Here is a 14,457-nt window from a genome sequence, read left to right as displayed (position 1 = left end):
GACATTCAAGATGAAACTCAGAGATCTTTAGAAGTATCTGGTGAGGATCATGGTCAATCTAGAGATGTAACCCCGCGTAGATCGCAGAGATATAGATCTCAACCGGAAAGGTACTTAGGTATTTTGACGAACGAGAGCTATGACGTTCTATTACTTGAAAGTGATGAACCTGCAACTTACAAACAAGATATGACGAGCCCTAGCTCCAAGCAATGGCAAGAAGCCATTCAATCTGAATTAGACTCCATGTCAGAAAACCAAGTATGGGATTTGGTCGATTTGCCAGATGGCTACCAAGCCATTGGAAGCAAATGGGTTTTCAAACTGAAAAAGGACAAGGATGGGAAACTTGAAGTTTTCAAAGTTAGATTGGTTGCAAAAGGTTACAGGCAAGTCCACGGTGTGGATTACGATGCAACCTTTTCACCAGTTGCAATGCTAAAGTCTATTCGGATAATGTTAGCAATCGCTGCATATTACGATTACGAAATATGGCAGATGGATGTCAAAACCGCTTTCTTACACGGCGTTTTAACAGAAACCGTGTTTATGACACAGCCTGGAGGTTTTGAGGATCCAAAGAATGCTAAAAAGGTATGCAAGCTAAAGAAATCAATCTACGGATTGAAGCAGGCATCCAGGAGCTGGAATATACGTTTTGATGAAGCAGTCAGTGACTTTGGTTTCATCAAGAACGCAGACGAATCTTGTGTATACAAGAAGGTCAGTGGGAGCAAAATTGCTTTCCTAGTATTATATGTCGATGACATATTACTTATCGGAAATGACATTCCTATGTTGAACTCTGTCAAGATTTGGCTTGGGAAATGTTTTTCGATGAAGGATCTAGGAGAAGCACAGTACATATTGGGCATCAAGATTTACAGAGATAGATCTAAAAGGATGATTGGACTTAGTCAAAGCCCTTAGATAAATAAGGTGCTTGATAGGTTCAAGATGGAAGACTCCAAGCGAGGCTACCTACCCATGTTTCATGGAATAACTCTAAGCAAGACTCAGTGCCCAAAAACACTTGATGAACGTAGACGAATGAATGGGATTCCGTATGCATCATTGATTGGTTCAATAATGTATGCTATGATATGTACACGCCCGGATGTTGCATACGCACTCAGTGCTACGAGCAGATACCAGTCAGACCCAGGAGAGGCACATTGGACTGCTGCCAAGAATATTCTGAAGTACCTGAAAAGGCACAAAGATGACTTCCTGGTCTATGGTGGAGATGATGAATTAATTGTTAAAGGCTATACTGACGCAAGTTTCCAAACCGACAAAGATGATTTCAGATCACAGTCTGGGTTTGTCTTCTGCCTCAACGGAGGTGCAGTAAGCTGGAAAAGTGCTAAGCAAAGCACCATTGCGGATTCTACAACTGAAGCGGAGTACATTGCTGCACATGAAGCAGCAAAGAAAGCTATATGGCTAAGGAAGTTCATAGGTGAAATTGGTGTAGTCCCCTCCATTAAAGGACCAATAGCCTTGTATTGTGATAATAACGGAGCTATTGCACAGGCAAAGGAGCCTAGACACCACCAAAGAGTCAAGCATGTACTTCGTAGATTTCACCTTCTACGAGAGTTCGTTGAAAGAAAAGAAGTCGAGATAAGCAAGATTGGAACTGATGACAACATATCAGATCGAAGCACAACTCGCACACTGCAGCTATGGGAATCAAGCATATTGGAGAATGGCTTTGATGTCCTTATTTAATGTTTTAAAGTTTTAAAGTTTAATTCTTTGTAAAACATTATTGGTTAATCATTCACAATAAATGAATAGAATTCATTTTTCCATTTAATTTGTGGTTTATTAAATGATGAGTCCCTTCAATTTGACGATATATTCAAGATAGACTGTCAGGACCAGTCCTGTGACTAAGAAATGTCTATCAAGTGAACTTGAATGTCAAAGGTTGAAAATGGTCCCTGGTCGGAGTTTTCTATAAAATTGGACGCATAGAAAACGTTAGACGACTAGAATGCAAGATGACTAGTAGTTCTGTCTCTTGAACTATGTGGACATGGCAATGTCATAATCATTTGCATAGATACTTACTTTGGGAAGACTAGTATCGGACAGACCTATGAAACTTTACTGTAAAAGATGAAAATCTGTCATAAGTAAATTTCATTAAAATTATTAGACACTAAATCCTCAATACCTGAGTGATTTGAGATTACTTGTTTGAGAACTGGTTACTTTGACGTTGACCAACCGTCGCACCGTAAAAGGAGGCTATAAAGGCAACGCTCAGGTAATCACCAATCATACGAAGTCTAATTTCAAGATCGCAAGATTGGGATTGTCCTCCCATAAATCGGGATGAGATGCTTAAAAGTTGTACAAGGCCACTCGGAGAGCTAGAAACTGTGAAATGCATGGCCGTGCTCGGATGAATCATAGGCTATGATTATCTGTTTATTTGATCAGTTGATCTCTGAAACCGAGAAACACCTCTGGACATAATAAGGATGACAGCTCTTACCTTATGTTCAAGAGCAAGCATCGAGCGACAAAGAAATTAGGTAAATGCACACTTGTCCCTAAGGACAAGTGGGAGACTGAAGGAAATAGTGCCCTTGGTCCAAGTATGCATATAATATTAAGTCTAATAAATGCGGTTCAGTATTCATTAACAAGTTAATAATTCAGTGAGATCAAGTGAGTTGAATGCCTGACTAGAGGCCGCTTCAGTTCAAGTGGAATTAATTATATTAATCCACAACTTACTCTTGACTGAACCCGTAGGATCACACAAATAGTACGTAAACGGATCAAGTATTTAATGGCATTAAATACTCCATCTATGGATATTCGGAATCGACGGATCTTGGTTTCAGTGGGAGCTGAGATCGTCACAGGCAAGAAATGAATACTCCGGAAACGATGATATTGCCGGAAACGGAAATATGGATCGTATCGGAAATATAAATATTATCCAAGTCGTAGATGTTGCCGGAAACGGAAACATGGTACGTATCGGAAAATATTATCGGAAATGGAAATATTGCCGGAATCAGAAATATTGCCGGAAACGGAAATATTGTCAGAATCAGAAATATTATCGGAATAGGAAAATAATTCCGGAAACGGAAATATTAAATATTTGTTCGAAACGGAAATTAATTCCGGAATCGGAAATATTAAATATTGTTCGTATCGGAAATAAATTCCGGAATCGGGAATTTAATCGGAAGCGTATCGTACGAATTAGCATCGGACGAGGCCTGCTAGACGAAGGCCCAGCACGAAGCCGGGCCATCGCCTAGCAAGCCATGCGCGCCACACGAACAGCCAAGGCCACGCCAGGCCCAGCGCAAGGCCAGGCCCAGCAGGCCGTGGCAGCGCGCCCAGCGCGCGTAATGGGCTGCAGCTCGCGTGGGCTTGTAGCTCGCGTGGGCCGAGCGGCCGTGTGGGCTGTGCGCGGGCATGGCCTGCACGCTTGCGGGTCATGCTCGTGTAGTGTTTGTGTTCACATACGAAACCTAAAAAGTATAGGATTTGTTTAATGATTAAATTCCTAATCCTAAAAGATAAATTAATTAAATAAGAATTCTACTAGGATTCTAATTTAATTAATTCGTATCCTAATAGGATTCGATTACTTATTCCATGGTCTATAAATATGAGTTAAGGGCTCATAATTTATATCGAGTATTCAAGGATTCAAAGTGATTTTTGAGAGCAAAAATCAGTCACACAATTGCCTACAAGTTGCCGAAAATTCCAAGTACCTTAAGGGCGATTCTAGTTGATCAAGCTTAAGGCGGATCCGGACGTACTGTGGACTATCTATGGAGGGACGACACTTGGAGTCCTAAAGACTTGTTCTTGTTCGGTTCGGGCGCAGCTAGGGAGGGCAAGCAACAAAGTGTATGCATCTAAACTATGCTAAATGATTATGTGTAAATAATATGCTTTCCTGGCTTTATGGTTTTTCCGCATGATTTATGTTTTGTCATATGAATCATAACCTGACACTGCAAACATCATGCACTAGGGTATACCATCTTGAATTGACCTCGTCAATTCGTCCATGACCATAGAAAAAAGAAATGGTTTAGTGTGGAACCTTGATGCACTCCTATTGTAATGGGGAATTCTTCGATCTTACCAACATTATTTCTCACACTCGTGCTAACTCCCTCATACATATCCTTGATGATACCAATATATATATTTCCTCGGAATTCCTAATTTCCTACTTAATTCCCATCAAAGAATTTCTCTCGGTACCTTATCATACGCCTTCTCCAAATCATATGTAAATCCTTCTTCTTATCCCGATAATTCTCCATTAGTTGCCTTATAAGATGAATGACCTCCATAGTCGATCTCCCAGGCATAAATCCAAACTGGTTCTCCGAAATCTTCACAGCTCTCCTTTTTTTTTTCTCAATAATCCGCTCTCAAAGTTTCATAGCATGACTCATTAGTTTGATTCCTCGATAGTTGGCACAATCCTGGACATCACCCTTATTCTTGTACAAGGGGATTATAGTACTTTTCCTCCACTCTAATGGCATCCTATTAATTCCCCAAATCTTGTTGAAAATAGTTGTTAACCATACAACCCCTCTCTCTCCCAAGCATCTCTAGACCTCGATAGATATGCCATAGGGCCCCACTGCCCTTGCGTCCCATCTTTTTCAATGCCATTTCGACTTCTCTCTTTTGAATTATTCGCATAAAATCTAGGTTAACCATATCCCGAGGGATATTTGTATCTCTAATCGCGCCCTTGATCCCCGTTGAACAAGTTATCAAAGTAGAACCTCCATCTATCCTTGATTTCCTTATCTCCCACCAAAACTTTTTGATCAACATCTTTCACACATTTAATCCTCCCGATGTTTCGCGTCTTTCTATCTCTCATTCGAGCAAGTCTATAGATGTCCTTTTCCCCTTCTTTTGTATCCAATCTTGCGTAAAGATCCTGATTCACCTTTGCTTTAGCCTCTCTTACGGCCTTCTTTGCTTCCCTTTTAGCCTCCTTGTACTTCTCGTAATTCTCATCACTTCTACATTTTCCCAACTCTTTATAGCATTCTCGTTTGCTCTTTATTGTTTGTTGCACAACTTCGTTCCACCAAGATGTGTCCTTGATGGCATGATTCCTTTAGAATGCCGTAGAACCTCTTTCGCCACTCCCTTTATGGTGTGCTTCATTCTTGTCCAAAATGAGTCTATATCTCAATCCAAATCCATATCACCGGCCCAAATACCTTCACTTGCCAACTTTTCCACCAATTGATTTTACGGTAAAAACAAAAAAAAATCTCAATTTGCTCAAATAACAAAGCTTATAGTAACTCATCTTAAGAGGTGACAAATACATCATTCGAATCAAATGCACTTAAGTTTAAGCAAATAGTATTCGATTTCATTGTCGATACTATGAATTGCATTCAATAACTTCATCAATATTTTTTTGGTAGGGTTGATTTAAATCAACAAAATTTTCATTTCATGTCAATTTCGCAAAAGAAGACTCTGTATAATTTGGGTTTAAATCCGGTTATTTCAGGCTAGGTAGTTTTGGTCAGATCAATATACTCATCGCCTTGCCTCGTGGTTTAGTCTCTTGAACAAATACTATATTGAAGATTACAGTACAGCTTTGAAGCTCCCATCAAGAACAGGGCAGTTTGCACTGAACAAAGCTAATCAAAACATTGATAAAGGTTACATTCGTTCCATTCAACAACAAAAAAATAGCTTACAGTTGGAAAGAATACAAACATATATCTAAGATAGCCTCTGAAGTAACATAATCGAGGTGCAGACTGACAATTGGCTCAGAAACCTAACCTGAAGCTAATAACAAAACTGCATGCTGTGAAGAGCTTTTCTGTTCCACCTAACTCACGGCTCACATATCATTATCAAGTATATCCCTCATCATCTGTATAGGAATGAGCCCTTCTGTTCTAATTGCGTCTTTATTTGGATCTGGGCTGATGAAATACAATGTTGGAAGACCCCGTACCTGCCCACATATTACCACATAAGTTTTCACCTTTACATAATGCACTTATATGCTGTATACTAGAATCACAGACCAAAGTGCAGCAACACATGTTTCATGAATGTATAGCACCATTTTACAAAATGTAAATTTGCACACATCACTTTTGACTTGATTATTCACTTGTTTTCAATGACACTCTTTACTAATAATATTGGATAAGAGGATTTGAAGAGAAAGGAGGGGGAGAGAGTGCAACAAATCAATTTTGCTTTGTTTGACTACAAATGTGTTGAGGAAAAAAATGGAGGTGCCGGAATTCCTTTCATTATCAATACGCCAAATCCTTCCAAAATTGGATAGATTTGAAAGAAAAATACAAGTTCACTTCCCCTTCCCCCTCTTTTCTCCCCTTTCCTTTCCTTCAACCATTGCTACATGCGCTTATCTAAACACTAACGCTGCAGTATATGATCCAGAAATCAAACATTAATTACTATACTTAAATCTATATGACCACGCACATTAATTTACAACTGGGCTTGGGAGTTGGCCTATTGTGGTGTCAAACTGATGCACCTCATCCCGACAAAAGAAATAGTGAAGGGATTTTGTGGTTGTGGAGACCACCTTTGCACCTACATAGATACGCGGTATGCCAAGGCCATGTCAAGGTAACTGCTGGAACTTGTATTACAAAATTCACTAGGGAATTCATGGGAAACATAAAGCCAAAACATAACTAATATTTTTGTTTGGATTTTTGAAGTAGCCAAACTATAAATACTAGAGTTTAAACAATCAGAAAATTGAAAGAAGATATAGACCACAGAGCAAACAATCACTTATGTAAGTTGCAGCACAAAGCGAACATTGTTGCTACCTGGAAAAAGATCGAAAAGAAAAAAATCTTGGGATTTCCAGGAGGCAAATGAGGAACCCGTAAAGTTAAGGAATTTAGTACTTCAACATATGATATTGACTTCCTTGTTTGGTTTTGGGTTAAGCAATAGATTTCCAGTGGTTTCAATGTAATTTATACGTCAATCGGATTTTCAAGTTATTCAATTTCTATCATACAAAAACTTATATGTTTAGTTGCATTATAAAACTAATTGGTAATTAATGTTCAAAATCCAAAGCATCATTCTTAAAGGGTGATTAGTCAAATGCCCTATTCTGTCGAACAGATCTATCAGACGTTACGGAAGGGGGATTACCTTGCTGCTACGGAAGCTGTAGTCTATTATGTGCAGAGGGCAAGAAAATATTCCCTCTAGAAGGATACAGACTAGTGTAAAGGACACATGGTCGTATGCCTAGAAATTTACCCTTGAAGATAAGAGTTATACATATTTGTAAATGTGATAGAAAATGTTTTTTTCAGGCTTTGCTGTTTTGTTCTTTCTTGTGTAAGGGGTCAACCTGTAATTGTTTTCTACTTCTCTTAATAAGAAATACATTTTTTTTAATGAATCTCCATAAGCAATACAAAATAATCTCTAACTAAAAAAAAAATATATATACTTTAAGCATCAATTAGTGCAGAAAATTGGAAGCAGAATAAAAATGATTGTGATTTGTGTAGCTAAGGAGGCAGTATTTTGACATATGACTGGGTATCGTGTGATATTTCTAGTAATATGAGGGAGTGCAGAGTAATTTTAGCTACCCATATGGAGCAGTGAAAAGTTCCAGTTGCTCGGTATTCATAATGTACTATGGGGGAAGACATGCCTTCACCCCTATTCAGCTTTGTTGCTCCAACTATCTGATTTTCCGACACCTTGATCAGAAATGGGTACTTCATGACTCTTACAAAACTACAGAGAGAAGCTTGACAAATCCATTTCAGATACTCGTAGCTATTTCAACACTTCCAAAGAGTTTGAGAAACATAGCATTCTAGTAATCGTTCGTAGCAAGTCAAACAACCATTTAGAACAAGAATGTACTTTGATGGTCAAATGCATGTCTAATGACAGTTTGGTTGACATGACTATTTAGTTTGAGCTTGAATTAACAAGTAATGACCAAGGTAGAATTATAATCAAGTAGGATTACCTGCATGTCACGAGCAAATTCATACTCGTCATCAGTGTCGACCTTTACAATCATTGCATTTTTTTCGTACTCAACAGCCAACTGAAAACAAAAAAACACCAAACTCACTCATGAATACACAATGCAGACTATACATAAGTGTGCATCATCTATACCTAGTCTATACCTAGTATTTAAAAAGTGAAACCACATTTGATTAGATGACACGTGTCATCACATTTGATTAGATGACATGTGTCATCCATTCTTTCCTCCATCAATTTAGTTTTTTATTCTATTTTTTCTTTGTTTTTTGATATATCATACAACTCCAACAGCCTCTTTCACTTCATCTTCCTCATACACCATTAATTTACCAATCTATTCATTCAACATCTTCCACTCCATCTTCCCGATTAACACTCAATATTAATATACTATTTAATTTATGTATTTTTTCAACTTTCAAAATTTACCTCTATTTAAATCATTTGTTCTTTCTAAATCACAAGGTCAATAAAATTAGAACTAAAAAGATAGACTAAATAACCACTATAAGAACGGGCTCAAAAGCTAGTTAAAATTTAAACTTTTACAACACATCAATGTCTTTTCTCACAACACTTGTTTATTGATCAGGAAATCATCAGAAACAAGCAAAAATAGCACAACATATGAGTCTTAAGCAATTCATATGCAATTCAACCCCACATATGTAATCACAAAGTCGTGTTACCTAATTCGCTAATCCCCCCTAACCCTGGTACGAAAAAATTGATACAATGGCACACTTTTGGACTAATTTCGTAATATTAGGTAGTGAATTGCATTCCCTTGCCAGTTCGTGTACCAAAGGTACCTTAGATCAAGTAACATATAAACTAAAAACCCACATATTCAACGACAATAAACAGAAACTCACCATTTCAAGCTCTTGAGCCATCAAAATACAGGGGCCACACCATGTTGCATAAAAATCAATAATAAGGGGCACATTTCTCTCCCCTCTCACAAGCTCCGTAATCTCATTAGCTGACAACTTTTTCTGCAATTCAATCCCAAGAAAATAATTAAAATTAACAAACAAAAACATACTCAAACAATGAATTCAAATGGGTATTATTAAATGGGGTAAAAACATAGATAAATCAATAAAATGGAAAAATTAATTAGTTTTTTAAAAGGGTTTTGGAAAAATTACCACAAGATAATCTTCTCGGACATGTTTGGCAGAAGGGGGTTTACAGAGCAATTTTTTAGTGGGAATTAAAGTAGGAATTGAAATTGAAGTGGGTAAATTATGGTTTAATGGGAAGTTTAAGGTTGTTGGTTTGATAAGAGAGGAATTAAGGTGAAATGGTGGGAAGTAAAGGAACAGATTTGAAGCAGCTGAGCTGATGCTACGAGGTGCTGTTGGAATTTGCATAGCAGTTTTTAAGTCGGAACTTCCAACTGATACAGTGGAGGAACAAAGAGAGAGAATGAAAGAGTGGGAGTCGGGAGAGAGAGAGAGAGAGTGGATAGCGTTTTTAACTTTTAAGTGTTCTTGTTCTGGTAAATTGCCAAGAGGGAGATCTTAACATCCAAAGTACATTTCTTGTCCCTTAATTTTGGATTATTTTGTAAAATGCTAACCAGAATTAAATCAAAATTTTGATTTTTTTTAAAGTGAATTATCTGACTAGAAAAATTAATTAAAACAATCAAATCACTGAAAGTTACCAATGATGTCTTGGCCTAGTGGTTAAGACTGAGGGCCTGTGTACAATAGGTCTCAGGTTCGAATCCCCCCGCCCCCATTTGTAATTTATATTGCCCTTGTGGCTCATTCGCACCAAAAAAAAAAAAAAAAAAAAAATCACTGAAAGTTCCAGTTTCGTTTTTTAGACTAATAATAATCAAGGCTAATCATCTTTTGCCAAGATGAAACTTATTTTTTACCACCTGAAAAATGGAAAAATAGATGAAAATGTTTTGCGGTGAGCCACAATAACGATAATACTTCTGATATGTTCTATTCTTCCACGATTTCATGTATTTAACTATTTTCTCTTCCCCCGCTTCCTTATATTCCATGAATTTACATAATTTTTCACTACCACTAATTCAAAAAATTGACAACATTTAGTGAAAGTAAAGAGAGAACTGTGAAAGAATTAAAGAAAATCACACAAGAAGTGTAAGCAATTGGAAGAAAATTGAATTAGGTAGCCATACATAAAAGTTTCATCTATTGTTTTTCATTTTCAGGTGGTAAATAACAAGTTTTAATATTTTTTTAGGTGGTAAAATACAAGGTTTAAATTTTTAGGTGGTAAAAAACAATTTTTCGATTTTTATAGGTGGTAAAAAATAATTTGTCCATTTATTTAAGTGAAAATTCATTCCGTAATTGAAAGTTTTCTAGCATAATATTTTTAGTTGTTGTCAATTTATAAGGAAAACCATTTTTCAAATCTTTCTCAAATTAAAATTGGGCAATAGTGCTCTCAATCAGTTTGAGCAAAATAAATTAGGTAGTGTTTGTTGCTTTCGGATTTAATTTCAAAGTGTTTGATTATTCTTGAAATTGAAATACTAATGTCATGTTCCAATTGGGAGGGAGTGCATATTTACATTTTAGAATTACAAATTTCATCATGATATTTGCGAAATGAGGCTTCTTTGTTTGTGTTTACTCGAAATTGAATTCCGATTCTTTCTTTTGATCTTAGATCAAATATCATGAGAATTGGCCCAAGTCATACTTTGGATTCTCAAACAAATACAATGAAATGCACATTATAAAATACACATGTGTGGTCCGGGAGTTGTCGTCGACATCAAATGACATCGAATTACGATGGTGACACAAGATTAGGGCCGATCAACAACCTTCCCAAATATGAAACCCCGCATTCGAAAATCAAAACAAAGTAAGATAATTTTCTTCATAATTAGTTGATTTATTACACCGTTTTTTGTTTTGAGGCTTAAGCTAGAAAAGTAATAACTGTACATGTATAAATTAAATAATCCTTCCCTTTTTTCCTTTTGTTTTGCATTCACTTTTATTTAATGTATAATTTAACGTCAAAGGAATATATATGTTTTATGTTTATATAGAAAGATGTAACATAAGTTATGGTTGGCTAAGATGGTAGGAAGTGTAACTTTCAACATAGAGGTCTAGTGTTCGATCCTTGTTATTGATGCTAATTACTGGTGACGTGGCGTAATAAGGAGGTCTACATTCTTAAGAACAAATCTTATGATACAAGAATATTAATATAATTCTGAATCGATAGAATAACTCAAATCCATCCTACACAATATGGTCATTCATCTAATCTTCCCTTTGATTTGCCATATGGCCAAATCGATTGGAACCTTAATTCTCGAGATTTTATATCAATTTTGTCTACCTTTTCCATCAAAAACAAAATTATTGAATACATCTATGACACAAATCAGAAGGAAGGATCTTATTTTGCTCGTTTGCTCATTATTTGTATACTAATGAGTAATGAACAAATAAAATAGCTTGAGTACCTTACAAAGTAAAACCAGTTAAACCCGAATATTATTGAGATACCTTTTAATGACATCAAAGGATGGATAATTTTGTCATTAAAATATCATTTTAAAAAATACTATAACTTTCAATTGTTATTCATGCGCGCGCCCAATAATATACGTACATTTCAATTATTACTATCAATAATCATTTTTGGGGGTGTTAGACTGTTGGGGAGGACCAAAAATGTGCAGCACTTAAAAGATAAAAATGTGGGGTTTTGCTAAGATCAACAATGGCAAGTTTCCTTAACCCCCTTAAAACTTGCTTAGTTTCTTACCATCTAAATTTCGACCACTTAATCATCCAACATAACTTCATATTACCATATATAAGGTGTTATGACTGCTATTAACTTCTCCCAATTCGCAAAGAAGAATCAACATTTTTCCCAGCAGTTGTTGCAAAAAGCCTAGCAATTTCCAGCTGTGTGTTTGAAATAATCTCTGTTCTTTTAAGATCCATTTCCCCTCTCTTTGCTTCCGCTTCCCCCCTCATTCTTTCCAACTCTCTCATGGTGTCCATCCTAACTTGCTCAGATCGCACCACTGCTTCTGCAAGCCATCGTATGCTCTCTGATACATCTTCCCAACTATTACTTCCTTCTCGCCTTCTCTTTTTCCTCTTCATCTTCATTGACTTCTTCAACTTCGGCCCATCTTTGTCATTGCTATAAAGAGCTGGAGTGCTGCTGTCTGTTTCTATCTGATTATCAACATGGTTTTTGTCTGAAACTTTTTCTGCTACTTCATCATCGTCCTGTTACATAACATTTTAATATTAACTTCCATATACAACATAATTAGTCATCAACAAACTTTGTTGAATTATTCAAAACAATCCCTCTATCTAATGCTATAGTAAGCTTTCTGTGTTCTGACTGGTATATTCATTTAACAAATTGGCAGTTATTCCCTGCTCCTAGATTGTTTGGGATGATCAATCTAATACTATTGTTTTAATTTTAAGTATGAGCCTCTGTAGTTGCAACTTGCAAGGAACGAGCCTCCCAAAGTATTCCGTTATAGGCTGAACCCTCAAACGCCAATGGATGATTTTCAGTGAAACCAACTGCAATGACTTATAAATTATGATAAATTTTGACCTGCGTTTTATCCGATATTGAATCTAAAGTGGAAATAGATATATAGGTAATGCCCTTTCCCTTTTGCTTGGCTTGTTCATTATGGCTTCGGGTTTAGACTTCAACAGATTCCAACCTTACACCGTTCTAAGAAACCCCGCACAAAAGAGTCTGAACACATTATGCTTAGACAGCATACGAGAACAAAGTATTATCTACTGTAAATAGTGGTATGTAACAAGTAGATCAGGGAAACTAATTTACAAAGAAGCCATCTTTTTCATCATTTACTTTCCTGGGATCAATCTGTGACTCATGGTCGGTGAGAAGTCTTTATCAAAAGAGGAAAAGAGCAAGCATTTTAATACTATTTTGTGACAAGAAGCAAACAGAAAATAAAAATAAGAGTCTACTAACCTTAGCCATGGGTTCCACACCATTGGACTCCAGAGAGTTTTGAGCAATCTCCACTGGAGGAGAAGCTTGTTGAGGTGGCACATGAAGCGGTGGTGGTGGTGGTGGTGGTGGTGGTGGTGGTAGAGGCAAGTGTTGTGCCACTGGACTTGACTCCAATACCAAACCTGGATTACTCGCAACAGCAATGGCCTTGATAGGTGAAGACTGAGCTTGTGGCAGCCCTGTACCACGTAGCAGGTTATCTAGTCTTGAAAAAAGCGGCCATGATGACGTGTCAGTAGTAGCAGACTCTGATCTATACCTCTTTTTCATGGACTCAATTTTGTTCTTGCATTGAGTTTGTGTCTTGGGTGACTTGATGTTGTTCGAACGAGAAGATACATGCTTTGCTACATCTTCCCAATCTTGCCCTTTAAGCTTAGCTCTGTTCCTAAGAATCCACTTTGATTCATAGGCTTCAAGCAAACTAGAAACCGCCCCTTCACTCCACTCATCTCTCTTCAAACGATCACCACCACTGCCGCTAACCAGCAATGGTTTCCGAGGAGATTGTTCGAGTATTGTAGGTGAGGGGTTTTGATCATCTTGATTAGTTTCCCTCTCCATTACCTCATTCCCCCTCCAAGTCTCCCCCTAGATATTGTTATGTGGGTATGTGGGGGCTATCTAAGTTTTTTGGCTGCTAAGGATGCCAATATAGAACCAAAAGAAAAGTTAAAGTGGCTTATGCTAACACTTAGAGGTTGGAAAGGTGCTAGTTTTTAGTGGGCTAAATGCCAAAATTGATATTCAACAAGTAAAGATAGAGAACCACTAGCATTATTGGTATACAAACTTAATGGCTAGTACATAGTATACTACTATAGGATGGTACTGGTGGACAACAACCAACAAACACATTCCCTATTTTTTAGAGGAATATTAGGCATCTCTCGGGGAGGGGAGGCGGGGAGAGGGGCAATAATGCAAATCCTCTTCTGACAAGTTTTAAACTGAACCATGGTCCGTGGTGGTACAAAATTACATACTACTATATGATTAATGTGAGTGGTGTATTTGTACCACAATAAAGATGAGAGAATACATTTTGTTTCCGATGCAAAAATACAATCATGTCCGTAGGATTAATTTTTTGGCGCATCACGGGGAGATATCTATCACGCCTTCGAAAGGAAAGGGTACAAATTCACCACTAGCATTTGAAGGGGGGGAAAAAGGAGAAAGGAAAGGGTAGTGGGCTAAGCAACTACAACAATGGATACCATACTTTGTCAAATGTGCTAATCATGGAAATGTAACTTTAACTTTGTGGGTTTTGGAGTAGGTATCTTTATTTCTTTTCCCAAATTTCGGTTGGGAGTTTAA

The 14,457-nt window shown here is 37.1% G+C and overlaps 2 protein-coding genes across 2 annotated transcripts; both read right to left on the bottom strand.

Annotated features, from left to right (window-relative positions):
- Nucleotides 1-5,599: 5,599 nt before the first annotated feature.
- LOC110801385 (thioredoxin-like protein CITRX, chloroplastic) lies at nt 5,600-9,592 on the bottom strand. The gene is made up of 4 exons (XM_022006735.2): nt 9,237-9,592; nt 8,958-9,080; nt 8,057-8,137; nt 5,600-6,013 (listed from the first exon to the last, which is right to left on the bottom strand). The coding sequence occupies exons 1-4, from the start codon at nt 9,459-9,461 to the stop codon at nt 5,897-5,899; spliced, it is 546 nt and encodes a 181-aa protein (XP_021862427.2). The 5' UTR covers nt 9,462-9,592; the 3' UTR covers nt 5,600-5,896.
- A 2,037-nt stretch (nt 9,593-11,629) lies between these two features.
- Nucleotides 11,630-14,457, bottom strand: LOC110801381 (trihelix transcription factor ENAP2). The gene is made up of 2 exons (XM_022006730.2): nt 13,093-14,457; nt 11,630-12,350 (listed from the first exon to the last, which is right to left on the bottom strand). Exons 1-2 carry the CDS (start codon nt 13,696-13,698, stop codon nt 11,943-11,945), a joined length of 1,014 nt encoding a protein of 337 aa, XP_021862422.2. The 5' UTR covers nt 13,699-14,457; the 3' UTR covers nt 11,630-11,942.

The sequence above is a fragment of the Spinacia oleracea genome, chromosome 1 (assembly GCF_020520425.1).
Source record: "Spinacia oleracea cultivar Varoflay chromosome 1, BTI_SOV_V1, whole genome shotgun sequence".
Classification (NCBI taxonomy): domain Eukaryota; kingdom Viridiplantae; phylum Streptophyta; class Magnoliopsida; order Caryophyllales; family Amaranthaceae; genus Spinacia; species Spinacia oleracea.
Note: the sequence above shows the minus strand (reverse complement) of the source record. Positions and strands in the feature narration are given on the sequence as shown.

Bases quoted from the DNA above. Each gene is read 5' to 3' on its own strand.
- LOC110801381 (XM_022006730.2), bottom strand. From the start codon at position 13,698: ATGGAGAGGGAAACTAATCAAGATGATCAAAACCCCTCACCTACAATA. The intron at 12,351-13,092 runs GTTAGTAGACTC...GTTATGTAACAG, and splicing joins GTGTGGAACCCATGGCTAAG to GACGATGATGAAGTAGCAGA.
- LOC110801385 (XM_022006735.2), bottom strand. From the start codon at position 9,461: ATGCAAATTCCAACAGCACCTCGTAGCATCAGCTCAGCTGCTTCAAAT. The intron at 9,081-9,236 runs GTAATTTTTCCA...ATTGAATTGCAG, and splicing joins TCCGAGAAGATTATCTTGTG to AAAAAGTTGTCAGCTAATGA. The intron at 6,014-8,056 runs GTAATCCTACTT...ATATGTGGGCAG, and splicing joins AATTTGCTCGTGACATGCAG to GTACGGGGTCTTCCAACATT.